The following is a 23,232-nucleotide window of genomic DNA, read 5'->3' as shown; positions in this document are numbered from 1 at the left end:
CACCAAGGAGACATAAAATTTATATTTCTTTTACTTTACGCAGTGTCACTTCATGTTTTTGTATGTGTGAAAACGTTGCACCTTTTATGTGCACCTCACAGTCAAAATAGTGTCTTAGTCTTCAGGTGAGCACTGGCCCCCTCTAGCTTTTCCAGTGACTCGCCAAAGGAGCTTGTGACGAATTTCACAAACAAATGGCTGTCTAAGCAGACGAAGCAAATAGTATGCAGTGTTATTATTCACCATGGGCACTCAAATAATCGAACAGCCGTCACAGGAGATATGGAAGGTTCACAAACTGAAACTAAATTCGAAACGTGTGCCAAACCGGACTACTTCGCGGACCAGTACATGTGCAGTAGCTCTGCCCCCGTAGCCTTTCCTTCATTGCCAAGAAAAGTTTGCGAGTATAGTATGTATAGTGTGCTAGTATGGTGTTTCTATACTAGCGCCATACTAGCACACTGACAATGGCACAAGTAGTGGCACTGTTGATATACCTATATTTGATTTAGCTGCATATTTTTATCGGACAGGCATACTATTTTGGTAAAATATGTGTGAGATTAGTTCGATATCTCACTGATTACTAACTGCTGGTGGGACGACTGTGATGTGTGACTGATCACATTTATCACTTTGTCAGCTCCGGCCTCATTTTTGCCACAAGAAATGGCAAGGCTGTTTTTTCAACCTATTCACACTTAGTTTCTTTTTTGTTTGTTTTTTAATGCAGGCTATTCTGGTGAAATATGAAAATAACAGATTGCTTTTCTCTATTACTGATTATAAACTGCTGTACGTGATAGTGGTTTCTTTTATGATTTGGGACTTTGCTTTATCGGTTTTATATCGTTTCTGCCACAACAACTAAAAAATTTTAAGTATATAGCTCGTCTTACGTAGGTGTTCAATGACCACGCGTCTGCTTAATCATTTGTTTGTTGTAATTTGCAGTGATAATTGTATGTGCAATATGTTTAACAATAAGTATTAATACTTATGAGATGCTTAAATAGTGCTTTAAACTGCAGGAGTCGTTCAAAATATTTGCCATCTGCACCAAAAATGCCAATAGCTGCTCCCAACTAGCATTTTTTCTGCTCCAGAATGTGCTCCAAAAAGCAAAATGTCGCTTCCATCACTGATCTAGCTATCTCTGTAGCCGCCTACGTCTGGAGGGGCGTGGCGTCTTGCATCCCTCATGATTACTATGTATGTTGTCATGCTGGCTCACAAAAAGACGCAGTGTTTTGAGATGGCACGTCTCTTCTCGTGCCGCTTTGCGCGCTATCTACGGGACGCATCGCTGCGACGCTACTGCATGGGAGAACTTTAACATGAGCCCCACAAGTGCTGTGCGTTGCGGCGGTTTTGCCTCGAGCCACAAAGGAAGGAGTACGAAGGAAAAAAATCTGACAGACGCATGATATAGGAGACGCACGTGTGATGCAAGCAGCTGTACCCTTTATGTGGCGTCGCACCACGGAAACTCCCTGAACTAAGGCGGACCGATGGCTTCCATTGATGAGTGAGCGTTTGCACTGGCATTGAAAAAAATAGAGGAGGCGTTGTGTCAGACCATAAGTTACCCTTTAAACGCCAGTGCTGTCGACGTACCTGGCAAGCCCACGATGTGCACACATCTACTACACTTACAAAAACACGTCGATCCACCTCATAATGCTTGGCTCTAAGCCCAAAAATGCAGCATAGAACTCGCTGACTGCTTCACATGAAAGAGATTCCCACAAGACGTGGGATCTGCCAAATTTTTTTCAGTAATGCAGTTGCTCTGAACGCAGTGATGAGCCTGACATTTGCGGATTACATTTAGCAGTTATTTATTACAAATATTCTTGGATTCCTGCGGTGTATATTTTCACGCTTCTGGACAATAGTACTTAAAGCGTATGATTTGTACACTGCCCCTGATGTTTGGTCTCACCTCACTGGTTCATTTGGTAATGTACAGTGCAGGGGAAAAAAAAGACGCTCCAAGCAACTTAGAATTCCGTCTTGGGGGTGAGCCAAGCCGGTTTTAAGCGTGGGCCATCTGAATTCTCAAATTTAGCATAGTCTGTTATAATCAATTTTTGGGGTGGGCCACCCAAATTTTTGGAGTGGTATTGGACGCGGGTCAGCTTAATTCCAGAATAGACAAAGTGAACTTTGGTGGTGAGCCAAGTCAGTGTTGGGAACACCCTAACCTAGTTTAGGGCATCGCCAAGCCAATTCTCTCCCGAGGCCAACTAGATTTATCAGTAACCAAATTCAGCCACATTTTGGATGGTCCATGCCGTTTCATAGACATGCCCAATATACTGAACGATTCGTTGCCATTCATATCCTGCTGGGCCATTCCCAAATTGTGCATTGCCATTCCTATCCATTCTTCCACCGAGTCCAGCTGAAGCCTCGTGTTCTTTCCCGACATCTGAAAGTGCACCATGTCGTAAAAAAAATTTCCAGAGCCCTCCACTACAGTGTTCTTCATAATCATAACTTGGTTTTGGGACATAAAACCCCAAAAATTATTTCCCAACATCAGAAAAATAAAAATAGGTTAAGTATAAGTTATTTTGCACTAAAGGTAAACAGAGGAAAGAGGAGGGCTTGAACAGGGAGTGTGTCTTCCTGCGTCTTGTCTAGGGATCTCTTGCCTGCTTCTTTTTTCCATTTGTTTCGCACCAGATAAAATGTAGTGGATAAGTCTCTTGAATCAACTGGACCCATTTTATCCCTTGGCAACATTGGTTCCATTACTACTTTTTGCTGAAACCACAGTGATAGAATATGCACAGTGCATTACGCAAAAGCTCTCGAGTTGCCACTGCTCTGCGCAAGTCCGCAGCAGTGGTACTCCGGGCCCATTTCTCCGCTCCGCCGCCGTTGAAAATACATAGCCGGTGGGTGTCACGAGCATTCGAACTCTATTTTTACATCTCTTGCATTTGAGAAAGAGCTTCACGTCCTAGGGCCATAGACAAAAGAAGTCTTCAATAACACTGAGTAGTTACGTCGCTAAAAACAGACTTTTATGTGGATTCGCACCTGCAGCAAAGTGTGTCGTTTATTCCTAGTTTGCTTGACTATTTTAGGTTTTTATTTTGCAGGATACATTATTTTTTTTATCCACATTATTATTTTTATCAGGATATATTATTTTTTAAAAATCCTTTATTAGCATGTGCAACAATACAGAAACACTACTTACTGTCTTCAGAACTACTGCTGGCGTGTTTGCACTAGTGTATATATATATTGCCACGTGCGTTTCTTTATCACTTTTGCTGTATTCGGTTTTCGGCCACAAAGACTGTCAGCAACGCTCAGCGCGAACCGCGCCTCGTTGTTCGAAAACCTTCGCGATCATTGTAGATCGTTTTGTTAAGATTGCGCGCAAGACGCGCACACTCGAGCTTATTCTAGAATGTGCACGACAGCCAGCGATAATGCTGGAATATTCGACGGCACATGTTTAAATGCAGACGCGCTTCACCACTTGCCAGTTGAGCGACGGACGACGCCCTGTTCGCCGCTATCATTGTACAGCGTGTATTGCTGTAGTTCTAATTCTCATTTTCTGGCCACAAGTTCGGCCAAATAAACAGTTTCATCCTGCAAACGCCGACTGCCGTCTTCGTCGACGTCACGACCACGTGACATCTGGTGGAGGTGCTGCTTCTTCCATGATCCGGACGCCTCCGCGAAGCGCTGACCCAAGCCCAAGCCGCGAGGAGGACGACGGCAAAGAAAACCCGGATCGTCGAACAAGCCGCAGGCAGAAGGGACTGCAGCCAGAGTACGGGCTCCTTCCAGAAAACACCAGACAGCTCCAGGTCCCAACACCGACCGCAACGACGATGACCGACCCCGTGCAGCCTGCGCCGATACTTCTCCGGCAGCCCAAGGAGCCGCCAACTTTCCGCGGGTCGTCATTCGAAGACCCGGAAACCTGGCTCGAGACCTTCGAAAGGGTCTCAGCGTTCAACAACTGGGACTCCGAGGACAAGCTGCGCCACGTTTACTTTTACCTTGAAGACGCAGCAAGGACCTGGTTCGAGAATCGGGAGTCCACTCTTCGAACTTGGGACGCCTTTCGCAGCGCTTTCCTGCAGACGTTTGCAAGCGTCGTCAGAAAAGAAAGGGCCGCAGCCTTGCTAGAGACGCGGGTACAACTTCCAAATGAAAGCATTGCCATCTTTGGAGAGGAAATGGCCAGACTGTTCCTCCACGCTGACCCTGCCATGCCTGAGGACAAGAAAGTCGGGTTGCTCATGCGAGGGGTAAAGCAAGAGCTCTTCACTGGGCTGATGCGGAACCCACGCTCGACAGTCCAAGAATTCATCTCAGAGGCGACGACGATTGAGAAGACGCTGGAAATGCGCAACCGCCAGTATAATCGCCGATCGATTCAAGACAGCCCAGCTGTTCATGCCGTCGGCTCCGACGACCTGCGTGAAACGATCCGAGCGATCGTGCGGGAAGAACTGCGCAAGCTGTTACCCTTACCACAGCCTGAAGCTGCCTCGATCGCCGACATCGTCCGAGAGGAAATCCAGCAGTCTCTGGGCACCCCGAGTCAGCGCAGCCGCAGCTGCAAGCAGTGAGCTATGCTGCTGCAGCCCGACGCAACGCCCCCCCTCCTCGCCCACGTCAAGACGCCGCGCCGCCCCAGCAGTCCCGCCGCCGCCACCGACGTCATACCGCCCACCAGCCGGCCAGCGATACACGCCAAGAAAGACCGACGTTTGGCGCGCCCCTGGCAACCGCCCGCTCTGCTACCACTGCGGGGAGGCCGGCCACACGTACCACCGCTGTCAGTACCGACAGATGGGGCTTCGAGGATTCGCCGTCAACGCGCCGTGCCCACAGCCAGGCGAACGGCCTCGCGACATCGACGACTACCTCACCGGAACACAGTGGCAAGAACGACGACCTTCCCACTCGCCTTCGCCGGGCCGCTACTTGTCACCACACCGCCGGCAATACACTGGCCCAAATCGGGGCCGGTCGCCTAGCCCGTATCCGGGAAACTAAGGGCAGCAACCGATGGAGGTGCGGTTGCTCGACGAACTACCGAAGGTCCTCCGCCGCCGACGACAACGCCGCAACGAACTCTAAAGAACACGCCGCAAGCCGAACGAAGCCCTGACGTCGAAACTTCACGGCCTGAGGAAGACCTGATGACGCCACGTCGAAGCAGCGGAACAAACCGACGCAGCCGTGACCCGACGCGCGACCCAACCGCAACGCAAGACGACGAACTAGCGACCTCGACGTTCTCATTGACGGCCACAACGTCACCGCTCTCGGTGACACTGGAGCCGACTATTGCGTCATCAATGGGCCTTTCGCCACGAAGTTGAAGAAAGTTAAGACTGCTTGGGAAGGCCCCGAAATCCGTACTGCTGGAGGCCATCTAATAACGCCGTCTGGAGTCTGCACAGCAAGAGTAACAATCAATAATCGCACGTATCCTGCGAGTTTCGTAATCTTGCAACACTGCTCCAGGGACGTCATACTTGGCATGGATTTCTTAAACCATCATGGCGCCGTCATTGACTTAAGAACCAAGTCGATAACCCTATCGTCGGACAAAACGACGCCGCCAGATACGAATCCATGTCACCATGCCCTGAACGTGCTCGAGGATCAAGTTACCATCCCGCCTCGCTCCAGCGTCATAATTCCCGTCAGCACCGAAAAAGCTGAAGACATCGAAGGTGTCATCGAGAGCGATCAGCGTCTGCTACTAGACCGTGGCATTTGCGTTGCAAGGGGCATTGCTCGGTTGCACGAAGGAAAAGGAAGCGTGATCCTAACGAACTTCAGCCAAGAATATAGACACCTGAGCAGGGGCACGACGATTGCATACATCGAAGAAATCTAGGCCGTCAGCGATGCATTTGCCTTTTCGGATTACGACGAAGCTACGACGACTACCCCAACAGCTGAGCCACCCTTCGACGTAAACCCAAATCTTCCCGCTCGCCAACAGCAACAGCTTCGATGCCTTGTGCAGAAAAACAAGGACTGTTTCTCGTCGTCATCGCGGGTCCGACAAACGCCCCTTGCTAAGCACCGCATTATAACAGAAGAAAATGCTCGACCACTCCGTCAGAGTCCCTACCGGGTTTCTACGCGGGAACGGGAGGCCGTGAAGAAACAGGTCGACGAAATGCTACGCGACGACATCATCCAGCCGTCGAAGAGTCCGTGGGCATCCCCCGTGGTGCTAGTGAAGAAGAAGGATGGGACTCTCCGTTTTTGCGTCGATTATCGTCGCCTGAACAAAGTCACGAAGAAGGACGTGTATCCCCTTCCCCGGATAGACGACACCCTGGATCGATTACACAACGCAAGGTACTTTTCGTCGACGAGAGAGACCGAGAAAAGACTGCCTTTATAACGCCAGACGGCCTGTTTGAGTTCAAGGTCATGCCTTTTGGTCTTTGCTCGGCACCTGCGACTTTTCAACGGGTTATGGATACAGTACTGGCCGGCTTGAAGTGGCAGATGTGCCTCGTGTACTTGGACGATGTCGTTGTGTTTTCCTCAAACTTCGACGAACACCTTCGGCGCCTTGAAGCTGTACTTCAAGCAATCAAGACCTCCGGACTCACTTTGAAGCCTGAAAAGTGCCGCTTCGCGTACGAGGAGCTCTTGTTCTTGGGTCATGTGATCAGCAAGGATGGTGTTCGCCTGGACCCGCGGAAAACAGCTGCCATCGCTGACTTCCCGACGCCCACTGACAAGAAGGCCGTACGCCGTTTTCTCGGCTTGTGCGCCTATTACAGACGTTTCGTCAAGGAATTTTCACGGATCGCCGAGCCACTGACGCAACTCACGAAGGCTGACGTCGAATTCAGGTGGGAAACGTCGCAAGTTCAGGCATTTCAAGAATTGAAACGACACCTGCAGACGCCTCCGATACTTGCGCATTTCGACGAGCACGCCGATACGGAAATCCACACCGACGCAAGCAGCGTAGGACTCGGCGCCGTCCTTGTGCAGAAGGCCGACGGATTGGAAAGGGTCATCAGTTATGCTAGCCGGTCGCTATCAAAGGCAGAAATCAACTATTCCACAACAGAAAAAAATCACAGCATATCCACGGAGTGAATGATGATGAGTGGGCGAAGCTGCGGAGGTTCATCGGTAAACCGTGAATCTTCCGTGAATTCTGCCCAGTACATCATCACCGGCGTGAGATCGGGCGCGTTTATACTAAAGGTTCGATGAGTTATGACGACTTGCAGCTCACTTTAATTTTACATGTACGCTGTGAATTTTCATTGTTTAGAAAACCATTGCTTTAGAAAACATCTGGCGTCTTTCGTTAAGCAGCTGGCGTCTTTTCGTTTTGCTTTAGAAACATCTGACGTTCTTTCGTTTTGCTTTTACAAAACATCTGGCGTCTTCCGTTGGTTTATTTCATCAATCAACGGCGTTTTGAACAAAATTTTTATTGTTTAATCACGCACAGGAGAAATCTCACCAGGCACTACCTTGGAGGTAAACAATGGCTGCTAATGGGAATGAGAGACAGAAGAAGTCGGCTTTTAGCTAACACTTACACTTCTACTTCTACTAACGTTTCCTACTGGAACATGCCAATGGCTGCTAATGGGGAATGAGAGACAGAAGAATTCGGCTTTTAGTTAACGCGCACGCTGCGAATTTTTTATTGTTCAACAACGCACAGGAAAAATCTCCCACCGGCACCACCTTGGAGGTCAAAGCGTAAGACTGGTTACGCACGACTACTACGACTACGAGGGACGAACGGGTGCCGCCTTAAGGAGCTTCGCCCCTAAAAGGAGTGTCTGGCCATCATCTGGGCTACATCGAAGTTTCGCCCCTACATCTACGGCCGGCCCTTCAAAGTTGTGAGGGACCACCACGCCTTGTGTTGGCTAGCCAACTTGAAGGACCCTTCAGGTCACCTCGCACGGTGGAGCCTAAGACTTCAAGAATTCGACATTACCGTCGTTTACAAGTCCCGAAGAAAACACTCCGACGCCGACTGCTTGTCTCGTGCCCCCGTCGACGCACCGCCGCAGGACGACCACGATGATGACTGCTTTTTGGGAACCATAAGTGCCGATGACTTCGTTGAACGACAGCAAGCCGACCCGGAACTCAGGGGCCTTGTGGAATACCTCAAGGGCAGGACCGCCGTTGTTCCAAAAGTATTCAGGCGAGGATTGGCGTCATTTCTCTTGAAAAACGACGTCCTCGTAAAGAAGAACTTCTCTCTGGCCCGGGCCGACTACCTCATCGTTGTACCTTCGGCACTGCGACCAGAGGTTCTGCAGGCCCTGCACGACGACCCGACGGCTGGCCACCTCGGCTTTTCCCCGCACGCTCGCGAGGATACAGGAAAAATACTACTGGCCACGCCTTCCTGCCGACGTCGCCCACTACGTTAAGACTTGCCGAGATTGCCAGCGACGGAAGACACCGCCGACTAGGCCAGCGGGACTTCTGCAGCCAATCGAACCACCTCACCGGCCGTTCCAGCAAATCGGGATGGACCTACTGGGGCCGTTCCCGACGTCGACTTCCGGCAACAAGTGGATCGTCGTAGCAACTGACTACCTCACCCGTTACGCCGAGACAAAGGCCTTGCCCAAAGGCAGTGCCGCCGAGGTAGCCAAGTTCTTTGTGGAGCACATCGTCTTGCGTCACGGCGCCCCAGAGGTCCTCATAACAGACAGAGGTACCGCCTTTACTGCGGACCTAACTCAAGCGATCTTCAAATACAGCGAGACGAGCCACCGCCGCACCACCACCTACCACCCACAGACCAATGGCCTCAACGAGCGTCTAAATAAGACCATCGCCGACATGCTGGCCATGTACGTCGACGTTGAGCACAAGACGTGGGACGCCGTCCTTCCGTACGTGACCTTTGCTTACAACACGGCCGTCCAAGAAACGACGCAGATGACGCCGTACAAGTTGGTGTACGGAAGAAGTCCGGCGACGACGCTTGACGCCATGCTACCCAACGTCACCAACGAAGAAAATCTCGACGCCGCCGCTTACTTACAGCGCGCCAAAGAAGCACGACAGCTCGCCCGCCTACGGATCAAGAACCAGCAGACGACTGACAGCCGCCGCTACAACCTTCGACGACACCACATGGAATACCAACCCGGTGACCGTGTATGGGTATGGACGCCAATACGCCGACGGGGACTCAGTGAGAAGCTTCTTCGACGATACTTCGGACCGTACAGGGTACTTCGACGCCTCGGCACACTCGACTACGAGGTTGTCCCTGATGGCATTACGAACTCTCAGCGGCGCCATGCACGACCTGAAGTCGTCCATGTCGTGCGCCTCAAACCATGTTACGCACGTTAGCGAATCTGAGGACTGTCATTTTGCTTTATTATTGTGCTTTCTTTGTGATTATTGTTTATTGTACTTTGTTGCTTTATTCTTGTTATTTATTGTTGCATGCATTGGCCTGTTCTGTTTTGAGCATCGGGACAATGCTTTTTCAGAGGGGGGCATTTCCACGTGCGTTTCTTTATCACTTTTGCTGTATTCGGTTTTCGGCCGCAAAGACTGTCAGCAACGCTGAGTGCGAACCGCGCCTCGTTGTTCGAGAACCTTCGCGATCATTGTAGATCGTTTTGTTAAGATTGCGCGCAAGACGCGCACACTCGAGCTTATTCTAGAATGTGCACGACAGCCAGCGATAACGCTGGAATATTCGACGGCACATGTTTAAATGCCGACGTGCTTCACCGCTTGCCAGTTGATCGACGGACGACGCCCTGTTCGCCGCTATCATTGTACAGCGTGTATTGCTGTAGTTCTGGTTCTCATTTTCTGGCCACAAGTTTGGCCAAATAAACAGTTTCATCCTGCAAACGCCGACTGCTGTCTTCGTCGACGTCACGACCACGTGACAATATATATTAGTGTGTACAGAAATTTTTAGGGATGGACATTGTGAGAGCAGGCTTGGGGGCAATATATTTTAAGAATTTCAAGTTTTCAAACTTCCCATTTTCGACACGCATCCACATTTAATTTCTGGTCGCACATTTCTGTCATCTATGACGCACATAGAAAACGGCAGCAAGGACGCTTGTGTCCTAGCGCTGGCACTGGAGTTGGCAATCTTTGAAACTACAAGGCTGCCTGCCTGTTCAGGCACCTTTTACATAACCTGGTGGCGGCAGGCACGGCTCACTAGGGTTGCGCGTGCACAGTTGCAATTTAATGCCCCATCAAACTGAAAATTGACCGTTGGTGCCAACACAAGTGCTGCAAAAAATCGTCGCGTCATGACGTCATTATAACATCACAGATTGCTAAAATTTGTGACATCACAACTTCACATAACGTGACATCGCATGATGACATGAAAATCAGGTGAGGCGCAGAATAATATAATTAGTTGGGGTTTTGAGTGCCAAAACCATGATATTATTATGAGGCACACCATAGTGGAGGGCTTCTGAAATTTCAACCATCTGGTGTTCTTTAGCGTGCACTGACATTACACAGGCCTCTTGCATTTTTACCTTCGTCGAAATGCAAATCTTGGGTTGGCAGCCAGGCACCATAACCACTATACCACTGCGGTGGACTTGAGATGCAGAAAACTCGCAGTGCCTTCGATCCTGGGGGCAGTGCAAAACCATGCTAGGTGCAGAAAGCTTTTGAAGAGTGGTAAGGGAGGATCAACAAATCTACTGAGAAGATGGCTTTTGCTTTCGAGTCATCTTAGGCGAATGCATAAGGAATCCGGCACGTACTGTGTGTGTGTGTGTGCGTGCGTGTGTGTGTATGTGTGTTTGTTGGTTTCTTGGGGCATCTTTGAATCTTTTTGTCACAGAAGTCCGCAGAATGGCTGGTATTTCAGAGGCACTTGTAGTGCTTTTGGAATGTTATTGAGCAGCTTTTTGGAAGAATACTTAGGTTCAGTTTAGCACAGGGGGTATATCCAGATTTTCTCTGAGGCTTGTTAGTATACAGGGTGTTTCTTTTTAGACAATACAGATTTTTTAATAAAAATTATATGTGTCGCACTACAGTCGTTTTCGCACACGTACTCTATGTCGAGGCGGAAATACTTTGCCGCAACCAAAATGACATTGACAAAACTAATTAACCAAAACTCGTGAATTAACTTTTTAATTATTGACTTGAGGGCAGGTGTTTATATTGGAAAGTTATAGTGCGTGCCAATTTGTGGCATACCTATTTTTTAGAAATCACAAAAATTACACGTAATTTGAATATTCATCATCTAAGTTTAAGAGTGAAATTGAAACTGATCGTGCCCGGTGCGCATAAAAGGCAGCCTCTCTATTACGTCAGACCAGAACTACCCATGACAAGGAAGCTACGAAATTTGTATGAAGGTGCATCATGCCCGTATCTTTTCATGAAACGCATCAATTCTTCTCATTTGTGCCAGCGGATCGCCTTACCTTTGCGTGTGGTGTTTGGTGCTCATCTGTTTCTTTCGAGCTGTGCACAAAAAAGCCATAGTATCAACCTTTTCTTTCCCTGTGAAACATAAAACTCGGGGCAGCCATTGCGGCACTCCTGCTTGCAGACACATGAAATACAGTGATTCCACTCCTGCGCCAACTGCGCCAAAGTGCGCCAAATTGTATTTTCTGCGCCATCCTGCTAATATCGACGAAAATTGCGCCAAATTGCGCCGAAGTCTCGGGTTTGGGGCGGCGCGTCAGAACATGGGCAGCTTGATCTTGAGGCTGCCAACGTCGCAACCATGGACCAAGAATTATTCCGCTGAATAAATAGAACTCGCGCGTGCGCCCCGAGTAAGCTACGATGCCATGCACGGTGCCGAAGTCGGCTCGACAGCAAAACGCGCTCTCCGCAGAGGCTCGTGACGTCTAGGCCTATCGGTAGCGAGAATGTGCGACGGCGATTCATCGGCGGACGTCGTCTGTTCCAGAAACGCTGCTGATAGCTCGTTTCACGCGTCGCACGGCACGTAAGGAAAGCAATTTTCAGTAATAACTACATGCGTGCCGCTAAAATGTCTGTCACTTCTGTTTCTGGACATCGCGGAATGAAATCTGGGATCGCTAGCAATAGATATATAGAACAATATCGAATTTTCCTTGCTTCGCGTTTATATAAGAGCACGTAAACGGTGGGAACGAGTTGACACTTTTCATCAGGTATACTTTATCCATGGATCTTCATCCAGAAGAGCTTCTTCGTAATTCCTTCCACCAGCACATTCGAGTTTGTAATCACTCTGCGGTAAGTACCCCGTAAAAGGCCCTGCCCTTTCGAGCTCACGTGCTAGAGTTCTAATTCGAATTTTTTGGTTCCTTTTTTAAAAATGTCATCTGATTAATAAAAGCATATCTCCTGGTCTGAGCAGCCGCAAATGCGCAGCTGTCAGTAGCGGGCCCGTCGCTGACGGCACACAGTGAAGCGGCTACACCATGTTACACGTCCGCCCCGCGCTTTCGAGGGTCAATAACTGACGGTTAAAAAAGCTCAGTTTCGCTTAAGGGCGAAGCAATGAATGCGATACCTAGAAATTGCATTGTTAAACGAGGTAAGGCTAGCAGCTAACTCTTTTGGATCTGATCTCGCGTAACTCAACAAAACGCTGGTTTAAGGGAATATGGCCGCTCCAGGATCCGAAGCGTTTTCGTGCTCTGAGTTCTCTAAACGCAAAGTAAGCATTGAGAGCACAGCAAGTTTACGAGCCGCCTCCTGATGCCTCGAGATAGCGCGCGCGAGCGACTGCGCCCTTCGAACGATGCGGTTCCCTTCCCCCCACTCCCCCCTCCGCCCCCCTGGTGTCCCTTCATGCTCCTTACGAAAGATGGGTGGGGCGTTTCCTCTCTGTTTGATGAGCAATCGACGGCAGGTCCGCACGCGGGAAGGCGTTATCCCATGCGCTCTCCGTGCGACGGAGACAGACGGCCGGCTAATTTAATCTCCGCTTCAGCCGCGTTCGTCGCCAGATCTCGCGAGCTTTTACCCGCGGCTAGAATGCGCATAGTGATATCAATTTGGACTTCATACGGAAAATTACGACAATTGCGACGGCAAAAATCCGTCGAAAGTGTCCATATAATTGCTATCACAATAACAATTTAAAAAAAAATAAAGAGCCATTTCACTCTGTGAAGTGGATAAGCGAAGCTATTTCGTGCATGGCACATAGGTGACATCGTGGAGGACAGTTTGGTATGTAAGGCCAGGTTGTTAACGGTCAGGCTGTTAACGTTCACTTCGCGATATTAATGCGAAAGCCTTAGATGATTTATCTAACACCAAAATTGACCGTCAGCGGCGTCAATCGATTGATGCAAAAAATAATCATCATTTGATGGCGTCATCATCACGTCATAGATCGTCAAAACTTGTGATGTCATCAAGGTGTCATAAATCGTTATGTCATGTGATGACGTCATCACATGACATCGTCGCTTTACACTGCTTCCGTGATCTGTGCGCAGAGCATGGAGCTAGTGCAAAAACAGGTGAGGTGCAGAAAGCATGCAGAGAGGGAGGGGGAGGATAAACCTGTCGATCGAGAAGAAAAAGAACCTGGCTTTCGCCTTGGAGTTTTCTTAGGGGAATGCATTAGGGACAGTGTGGCTCTTTGGCATTGAGGCACTGCTGTACATCACTGCGTTTGTCTACCACGTCTGCTGATAACCCCATAGATGTATTTAGAGTGTTATTTCATAAAGTGCAATTTTATTGATCCGTTATTGTTTATTTGCTAGTGTCGAAAATAATCACCGAAAATGTTGATCCAGAACATTCAACTGCATGAGACCTTATTTTTTCATTAGCGAGTAAAGTATGGAGTTCTCCTGAGATGATTTTTTCCATGAGATTTGCAATGAATCGAAATATTTCTAGCCTTCATAAGAGCCCCATAGTAATATTCAGGTGCTTGAATGTTAATGCAATATGCTTCTGTAATGTACTCCAGGATGTAAAATTTGCTGCTCCAGAGGGCTCCCAGATGCAAAATTATCAGCTCCAATGTGCTCCAAGAGGAAAATTTTTGCTGCTCCAAACTGCTCCAAAACGGAAATTTTGCTGCTCCAAAAATTGCTCCAAATTAGAAGTTCTCGGTAGCATCACTGGAAATAGTTTTTCGCTCCTGTTCATAGTTTAAGAAAGAAACAGATAAGCACCGCACATCACACCCAAAGAATAAGCCAGCTACTTGTGTATTTCAGAATACTTGCCATTTTCCTGACCATATTCTGCCTTGGCTTGCCTTGATTGAAATTTCGTCACTTCCTTGTCCCGTGTAGTTCTAGTCTTACATAACAGAGGCCACGTTTTCTGTGTGCTGGGCGCGATCAGTTTCACTTTCGCCCTTAAAATTCGATAGATCTTGAATTACGTACAACTTTAGTGATTTCTAAAATATGGGTGTGCCATAAATTGACACACACTAAAACTTTCTAATATAAACAACTGCCCTCAAGTCAATAATTAAACAGTTAATTAATGAGGTTTTTTTAATTAGTCTCATCAATGTCATTTTAGTTGTGCCTTCCACCTTGACATAACAATATGTGTGCAAAAACAACTGGAGAGTGACTGTTCTAGAATTTTTATAAAAAATCTGTATTGTCAAAAAAAACACCCTGTATAGTCATGTTTAGATCACTCAAAAAAGAAAGCGTATTCCAAACAAAGCGGTGGTGCTAGACACTGCTACCTCTGTTAAAGGGGCCCTGCAACACTTTTTCAACATGGTCAGTAAGCGCAGCTGATTGGTAGTCGAGGCTCGTGAGAACACACGAGCCAAACATAGTACAACATATGGGCTGGAATTTATAATTAATTCCCAAAGTCAGCTAGAAATCGTTCCCTCTTCTCTCGACAAATGATGCCATACATCAATGATGCCATATACCCAAATTTACGGCCATTGGCTGATTTGAGCATCGTGATCTCATAGTTACTGCGACCTCCGCGGGAGGCCGCCACGTGCGCTCGTGACCACACTGAAAGTAAGGCGCGCGTTCAAAGAAAAAAAAAAATTGCTCAAGGTCATGCTGCTTGTCTGATGTAACTTCTTTCCCCCATGCTATAATTCCCTGCTTAGCTTCTAGCGTGCTAGAGAGGCGAGAAAGCAATTACAACGTGCGACAAATCTCTAACTCCGCTCGTACTTGACGGATTCTAAAAATTTTTGTGGCAGTTGACTTGTGAGGCAATAAACTCCTTTAATAAAGCCATTCGATGGCTATTTGAAAAAGTGTTGCAGGGCCCCTTTAAAGGTGTACTGACACAAAAATTTTGGTGTGGCATTTTATTGCTGCAATATGTTGCTGGGGGCCTATTAGTCATAATACGGCATATCGCTTGCTGCAGCGCACGTCTGGTAATTAATTAGTCTGTTTATTACCAACCAGTCTGAGTTTCGGCTTTTGAGAGCTACAAGAACGACAAGCTGCCATGTGCAAATAACGCCATCTAGTGTGTGAAACTGCACACAGAACTGTGACACGCTTCCAAACTGCCTACGTCGTCTGCTCGCGTTCTTTCACCTGCCGCATGTGCTGCGTGATGTTGTTGCCGTCGTCTTCATCTGTTGGCAGCGACTTCTTGAAGCTTCCACACGTTCGCCGCAGGCGCAGACCGCAAGCAGCTGCTGAATAGTAGCCTGCTGGTGCAAGCACGTCAAAAGGGCAATTGTGACTATGACGTCATCATTTAGCTGCGCCAGCTTGGAGATCGGCCGCAGTGGTGATGTCGTGGAAGTTAGGGGGTCACCTTCAGGTCACTTCAGATGATGTCAATGTCGCGAGATGCTATGTATAGTGCTGGATCGCACAGGGGAACTTCAAAATTCATATAAACTGCCTTCCAAGCTATATTCAATGTTGAGATTTGGTAGATCAAGATGATATACACATGTTCGCAGGAATTGATCCTGCAGGCTAGGTCAGCCGCGAAATTTTGTGTCGGTACCCCTTTAATGAATTCTTTTTAGGCAGTTCTGGACTCAACAAGTGCTTAAAGGGACACTAAAGGCAAATAACAATTTATGTCAGAGTGAAAGCCCAATGTATGACAACTTCTAAAACGGCAATATTATCAACAGCAGTGCCCTACTTACCGAGAAATTAAGCTAAATGTATCACATGATGAGCGCCACGAGTGGGACATTTTCGAAGTGATCCCGATGACGTAGGGAAGTCGGCCTACAATAAATCGCTAGTAATCAAACTAGCAGCAGTAAAAAAAGAACATTCCGAGCAACAAAAGACGTAATAAAATGCTGTTTGTTCGTTTCCGCTTGATTCATGGAAAACAAAACCTCCGTGGCGTTGCCATGGGGAACGGCGCGCGTGGTTCAAACATGGTTCAAAGGTTCCGTTTTCGCCGAACTGTGCCTCGCCCGTCTCAGTGGTAGTTTCGGGATCGCGTACTGCCGTGCGTGTTTTGCGCGCTCGTGAAAGTCGCTCTGACAGAAAGTTCGACAAAATGCCGCATGCGTGTGATATTGCCGGATGCCCGAATGGTGCACAACGCCAGTGCTGCAGCAAGGAAACCGGTGTGTCTTTTCACTGGGTGCCGCGGAATGAACCCTTACGCTCGAAGTGGCTTAGTGTCATGCCATTGCGCCAGTGTGCTAAACAGTCAAAACCTCTGCGTGTGTGCTCGCTGCACTTTCGTACTGAGGATTACGAGACCAACCGCAACTTGGTGACGGCTTTGAATGTGCCCATCCGAGCAAGTCTTTGCCTGCAGCGCCCGTTGTTGCTACTGTGGGTCCCGCTACTTCCGCTCGGCTGCTACTAGTGTCGGCGGCCGCGCAGTAAAAGCGGGCAACGTTGGGCACGGCAGCAGTGACGTATGAGAGTCGTATTTTCAGGCGGGAGATTTGAAGCGCGCTAACGCGATGCGGACCACTAAAAACGTGATTTTATTTCAAAATAAGCACTTCCTTGGCACAAAAGCAGCACTACGAGGTTTCAGGACCGCTATTTCAACAATCAACGTCGACTTAATATTTGCCTTTAGTGTCCCTTTAAGGAACCCAACATGGGAGAGCTTCAGAAATAAATATTCTTGAAAGCTTTTGTTTAAGTTTTCATTGCAGCATCCTATAAAGGACAAAATTGTTCTCATATAATAACTTGGACTTGAGGAATATCTTACGGTGGCAAAGGGTTTACATGTATGATTACGCGTGATAGACCCAGTGTTTCTTTATCTTTATTCCATATGTGAGCAGAACAAGCTGTATGTTTGTTTAAATGGGGAGATAGGATGAGGGGAAGTGAGGATGCATGCTTTTTTTTTTTTTTTGCTGTAATATAAATTTCGGCAGAAAGCCCTGCCACGGTGGTCTAGTCTGATCCGAAGGTCGCGGGATCAAATCCCGGCCACGGCGGCTGTATTTTCGATGGAGATTAAAATGTTTGAGGCTCGTGTGCTTATTAGATTTAGGTGCACATTAAAGAACCCCAGGTGGTCGAAATTTCCAGAGCCTTCCACTACGGCGTCCCTCATAATCATCGTGGTTTTGGGATGTTAAACCCCAGATATTACTATTAAAATTTTGGCAGAAAATCTTTGAAAACTGCTTTGTTCAGTTATGCTACTTTATTGAAGTTATGCCTGCAAGCTGATCTATGCATATGGTTCACTCAGGGCAACTGTCTCTTTCCTGCATTAAAGCTGTTTACTGTGCTTTTGAGTCTTCGTGAAGTCACGCTCTACTTCTGCTCTATATTTCTAATTGGTAATTTTATTGCATTTATCTGCAGGCTGTCCGACTTTTCTGGCAGACAAGAAAGCCTTTGCAGCTGGCCTAGACTTTTGAAAGTGATGGATAGCACACCTGATGGAAAACTGCTGTTTGTCTTGTTCGAAGGCACAGCAGCACTAGATGCATCCCCTGCAATGCAGGCAGCTTTCAAGGCTGCTGGCATAGATTCTATGGAACCAAGTTGGATTACAACACAGTCATGTCTTGCTAAGAAGCACAGAGACCCGACAGAAGTGTATGTTTGTGATCCCTTTGAAGGTCCCGCATTTGAGCACTTGAGGCAAATTCAAGCTCGAGTTGTGGGCCCACTCTGCGTGTCTATGGCCATTCAGGTGCAGGAACCTCTGCCTCGTAGGCCAGAGCCTGTATACAGCCTTTCTTTTCGAGGTCTGGTTATCACATGTTCAGTGCTGGCCAGTGAAGAAAGAGCCCGCATCAAGGAGAAAGTGGAGCTAATGGGTGGCACCACTGTAGCTCCACTGACATCTAGTGTCACCCATGTTGTGGCTGGTAAGTTAATCTCCTTTATCTAAACGTGTGTAGCCTGTAAGGAGTACGTTGTCTGGCTGATCCTTAACTGTGCTCTAACATCTAAATGAAGTTCAAATGGGGCTTAGATTGTAATTCATGGTTCATGTGCCTCCTTGAAAACTTTGGTTGGGGGTGATGTTTAAAGTGCAACATTCAGAACTAGCAAAATCTGCATCCTCGCTAAGCAGACATAGCCTGTCATAATACAGTCATATATGCAGTAGAATGCTGTTAAAGACCCTCAAGGGACTGGAAGAATGTATCCTGGTTAGCAGTTCGGTTTACCGAGAAAGATGGGCAGATGTGCAGCACTGTTTTTCATACCTCTGAATGTTATGTTAAGCACAAAGAGGCAAATGTATCGGCCAGTTCTTTTAGGGTATGGGGCACTGTTGACTGTTTTTTTTTGATGGCCTAGATTTTGTCGAGGAGCTTTTACTGCTCTAGTCAGTGGCCAAATAACTGTAGTGGTGCATGGATACTCCTTGGCACTGTTTATTAGAGATAGTTCCTGCCTGTTACTTTGGTTGAGCAATTTCTGTTCACTACAATGCTGCTATATTCAGGTTTTCTGTTACTGCTTTCATGAAATAGGGGGGCATAACCTCAAGTTTGTGCAGCAGTGTTTGCCACCTTAGCGGGCAGAGATCAAACCACCAGTTGCTTCAGGCAGTTGTGCTTGGTGGCGTGCAATAAATGTGGTTGCTAATTCTTTTATCTCGTACACTAGTGGTTCAACTGCGCCCAACAAAGGGCATCTTGTGCAAACTGCCCGAACGTTCACATTTTGGCTGCTTGAACGGCAGTGGAGCATTTTCGGCCCAAAGTATTCTTCCTTTGGTACCAAATTCACACAGCAGTTTCCATATTGCCACTGTACTTATTGCCTGCTCCACTTTCCACCGACGCGCTTTTCCTTGTTATAATCGGCCTAACCGTACATGGATGCGATCTCCATTATTGACTGTTCCGTATTGTTGTCTGTAGTCTGGCAGCCCGTCGCTCTTGATGAGAAACTAGCAATAATACATGGACAGGTGATTTTTTTTATTTTTTTGCACAGCCATTATGTATTTCGTAATGTAGTGCGCGCCAGACATGCGACTATACCATTGCAGGAACCACGCACTGTTAATGGCGTCTTGATGCATAATAGTAATAATTTGTTTTTTTTTACGAGCCAGGGCCATGGGGCATCTTAACGCAAATGAAGATTTGGATGTGCAACGGCTTTATATTTGGCAAAAGAAAATGTGTTCCACGTCAATTGTGCAACGCAGGGTTCTTCGCCGTACTGATCGTTATGCACAGCCTAAATGCTTGAGCCTACGTTGGACACTATATAATATAATGGCATCTTCATGCAATCGCACCGGAGCACCCTTGTGCGCCGTTTTGTCCAATCATTGTAGCGCATCGGCGCCCAGGTGCGTACTGGTGTGATTTGTCATAGTTGGCATAAGTGTTGCCGCTGCCGAAATAACAGAAAAACTGAAATAATGCAGTGGCAAACCAGCGCACATAAAAATTGAGCCTGTGGACAGCGATTCGACATGAGTCACAAGTAGCTATAAGACCTCTCAGTATGCAAAACTTTCCAACTGATTTCCACCCATGCACTTGTTACAAACTATGCTTGCGAGCATGCTCAGTGCGGCCACAATATGTCCGCAATAGCGCAGTGACGACTGGAGCGCCGCTGCTGTGGCTGCCCCGTGAGTTGCTCGCTACTCACAGATTAGGTCAGTGCTGATAACGCTTGCGGTGGCTTCATCAGGATCCAAAGTACAATGTGAAATTATTTTTCTGAAATAATCAACTGTGCAAAATAATGATAAATGAATGGTAAGTAGTCGAATCAATTCTCACCACTCGCAGAATTGTAATACTATCTCTTTGCGGAACTCCGTTCAGTTTGCGAACCATCTGCGAATGTCTGATTCAATGGGTGATAACGTTCGAGAGGGGGTGCAGGGAGGATGGGGGCAAGAGGAAGGGTCTGCAGGGGCTGTCACCCCATTTCCTTCTCGAAAACGAGAGGTAACAGCGTACAACGTTTTGACACCTGTCACTCGTAGAAACCATATGCAGCATGCGCTGCGTGTCAATGTTGCTTCACCACAATGCACATCTTTTGTGTGGTGGTGAAGCCTGCATGTCACATTATTTCGTGTAAACAGCCTGACTGCATCCAGGGGCAGCCTTAGCATTTCCTTTGCTAAGGGGGTAAGAGGGAGGGTGGAAAGGGGCATACCACCTATCTTGGGTCAGAATTTTGGCATTCTTGGGGTGGGGGGGGGGGGGGAAGCTAAAAGGGGGCAGGCGGAAATTGTTTTGGGAGGTGGGCACCCTCTGTGGCCCTTCTCCTTTGGCACCGCCTCTGCCTGATTGATGGCTGCTGTTGAACATTAGACTGTTGGTCTTATGTTCAAGAACATAACAAGAACATAAGACTGCTGGCCTTATGTTCTTGTTTACAGTTGAGCAGCATTTCCTGGTTGCAAATTATAAGAATATTTACTAAAAAGTTGCCGACTCAGATTTACTGCTCTAAGTGATTCCAAACACTATTTTGTCTGCTCCAAAGCTGCTCCTAAACACATTTTTTTGTGCTCCAAGACTGCTCCAAAATAGTCTCTTTGCTGCTCCTAAAATTGCTCCAAATCATAAACTGGCTGAACTACCACTGCTTGTGTTATTCTTGTGTTGGCTGCTGCTCCTTCATCATCCTGGAAAGCAAGCACTTAAAGCTGCTGTGTGGTGTACTGTTGCAGAAGTTTAAAAAACGTGAAGGGCCGAGAACTGCTTGTGAAATCTGGCAAACAAGTTTTGCGAGGGGCAGAGGTGGCAAGCATGTATTACAGCAGTCCGCGGAATCAAAAGATGCTCATGGTCTTGTCATCTTTATGTAATCTTTGTCAGATACTTTGTCAACTATTAATAGGGAGAAACTCGATGGCCATGCTCATTTCTACTGGAAGTGCGTTTGTGAACCTGAAGTGTGACAAATAGGCAGATGGCCGCTTTACATTTCATGTGTATGTGCTGGCTGTATAAGTCAACTAGGCTATCCCTCTTTAATATGACACCAGTGGAATGCATTAGCTCAATAACCACAGTTTAAATATCGTACCATGAGTACCACACATGTTTCATTTAACTGGTGGTGATAGGTTTTCAGTCTCTGCTCAGTGTAAACAGAAGCTGCGTGTTTACACTGGGAATTTTTACTAGCCTTGCATGCGCGTGTGCCGAGGGCAATATACCGTGGGTTGATCCAAACAGCATTAAAAACAGCATTAAAAAAAACCAAACAGCATTAAAATTAGTGTTTGGCAAGATTAGGCGCTTTTATCATCGGAAACAAATCTTGCTGTATCCGTGAGCACGCACGGACACAGTGGGGATTTTAAAGTATTGTGCTGACCGAGTGAGTGGTCAGAACTAAAGCAACATTAAAATCTGTGCTTACGGTGCACAGTCAAGCATAGATATCATCTGAAAGGAAACTTAGTGCTGCAGGAAATATGCACGATTGCAGTGAGCATTATAAATTACCTTGCCCTCATTTTAATGCTGACAAAGTGGGCTGCAAAAACAGCCAAGGTGGCGTTAAGTTATGATCGGATGTTATTGTCAAAGTGGACCTTAACAAAAGTGATGCTTCCGTGCAACCGAACACTGCACATTAGTGCTGCCTGCGACTCAACAGGGCAGACATAAATGTGTCCAGATAAGATTTGCTGATTGCTTGGATGCCAAACAATCAGTTGGAGGAGCAAAATGGCAGTCTTATTTATGATAGAAGGGGAGAGGCACAGAGTTCCTTTCGCTGAGCGAACAGTGGCACTATGCACTTAGGTTGCTTTAGAATGTGGAGTTAAAATATCCAGGGCTGGTCACGTAATCCATTGTACAGATAATCAATGGCCAGTGAGAGTGTTGGAATGGATAAAGTGATCCGAAACATAGCCCAGGGTGGCAGAGAGTTCAGCAGGGTGATAAAATTGAGAAGTTCGTAAACATAAAATGGAATCTGCTTGAGCAAGACAGTATAAATTGGAGGTCATTGAGAGACCTTTGTCCTGCAGTGGACATAGAACAGGCTGTTGAGGGCAATGATGGTACAGGCGTCTCCCCCTGAAATGAACTGAAAATGTTCTGTAGATACCCACGTAGTGCTCATTGTAACTCCTGTAGTGCGAGATTAGCATGCATTTATGCTTTAATTCATTTGTGAAAGTCCCTTTAAAATATACTGATGAGACCGTATTCTTTGCCTTGTCACCAATTATCTCTGGCTTCTCATGCTTCATGATGTCATGCTTCATGTTGGCCATTTTCATTGTGTTGAAAAGGAGCATGTGTTACACTAGGCCCACTGAAAGAATCTACTTATAACTCTCTAGCTGAAAGTGATTCTTCTGAAATTAGCATGCATTTTGGAAATGCGCAAGAAATACGAAACTGAGAGGAATCGGCAAAAACTGTAGACTGGTACAAGTAGGGTGGTGGAACGAAATGTTTTTAGTTTCGGTTTTAGTTTCGTTCCACCGCAAAAGGTTCTGTTCCGTTTCTGTTCTGGAACGAAAAAAAAAATGTTCCGTAACGGTTCGTAACAGTTTTTTTATGCAAAAATTTAGAGTTATGGTAACCATAAAAAACATTGGATTTGTGATATAGCTACTTGCCCTCCTCTTAAGAAAGTGGGACAGAGGTAAAATACGTTCTTTCCAAGTTCTTCAGAGGAGCGGAAGTAACTGTGCCGCGAATTCCTACCCACTACCACAAACCAGTACACCCTTCAAGGTCATAGCATTTATTTTCTCAAAAGTCCATTACGATTTTTCTTAGCAGGCTCAGTGCTTTGTGTGAAGGGAGTGAGCATGATCTCAGCACGTCATTGAGTGTAC

At 47.1% G+C, this 23,232-nt stretch overlaps 1 protein-coding gene across 1 annotated transcript in view; it reads left to right on the top strand.

The window, feature by feature from the left end:
• LOC119406690 (DNA topoisomerase 2-binding protein 1) overlaps window positions 1-23,232 on the top strand; it is a 65,071-nt gene that overhangs the window by 2,360 nt on the left and 39,479 nt on the right. Inside the window, exon 2 of the mRNA XM_037673425.2 lies at window positions 17,787-18,298. Coding sequence (XP_037529353.1) covers window positions 17,848-18,298 — 451 coding nt within the window. The 5' untranslated portion in view covers window positions 17,787-17,847. The remainder of the gene's footprint in view (window positions 1-17,786; window positions 18,299-23,232) is intronic.

The sequence above is a fragment of the Rhipicephalus sanguineus genome, chromosome 1, assembly GCF_013339695.2.
Source record: "Rhipicephalus sanguineus isolate Rsan-2018 chromosome 1, BIME_Rsan_1.4, whole genome shotgun sequence".
NCBI lineage: Eukaryota > Metazoa > Arthropoda > Arachnida > Ixodida > Ixodidae > Rhipicephalus > Rhipicephalus sanguineus.
Note: the sequence above shows the minus strand (reverse complement) of the source record. Positions and strands in the feature narration are given on the sequence as shown.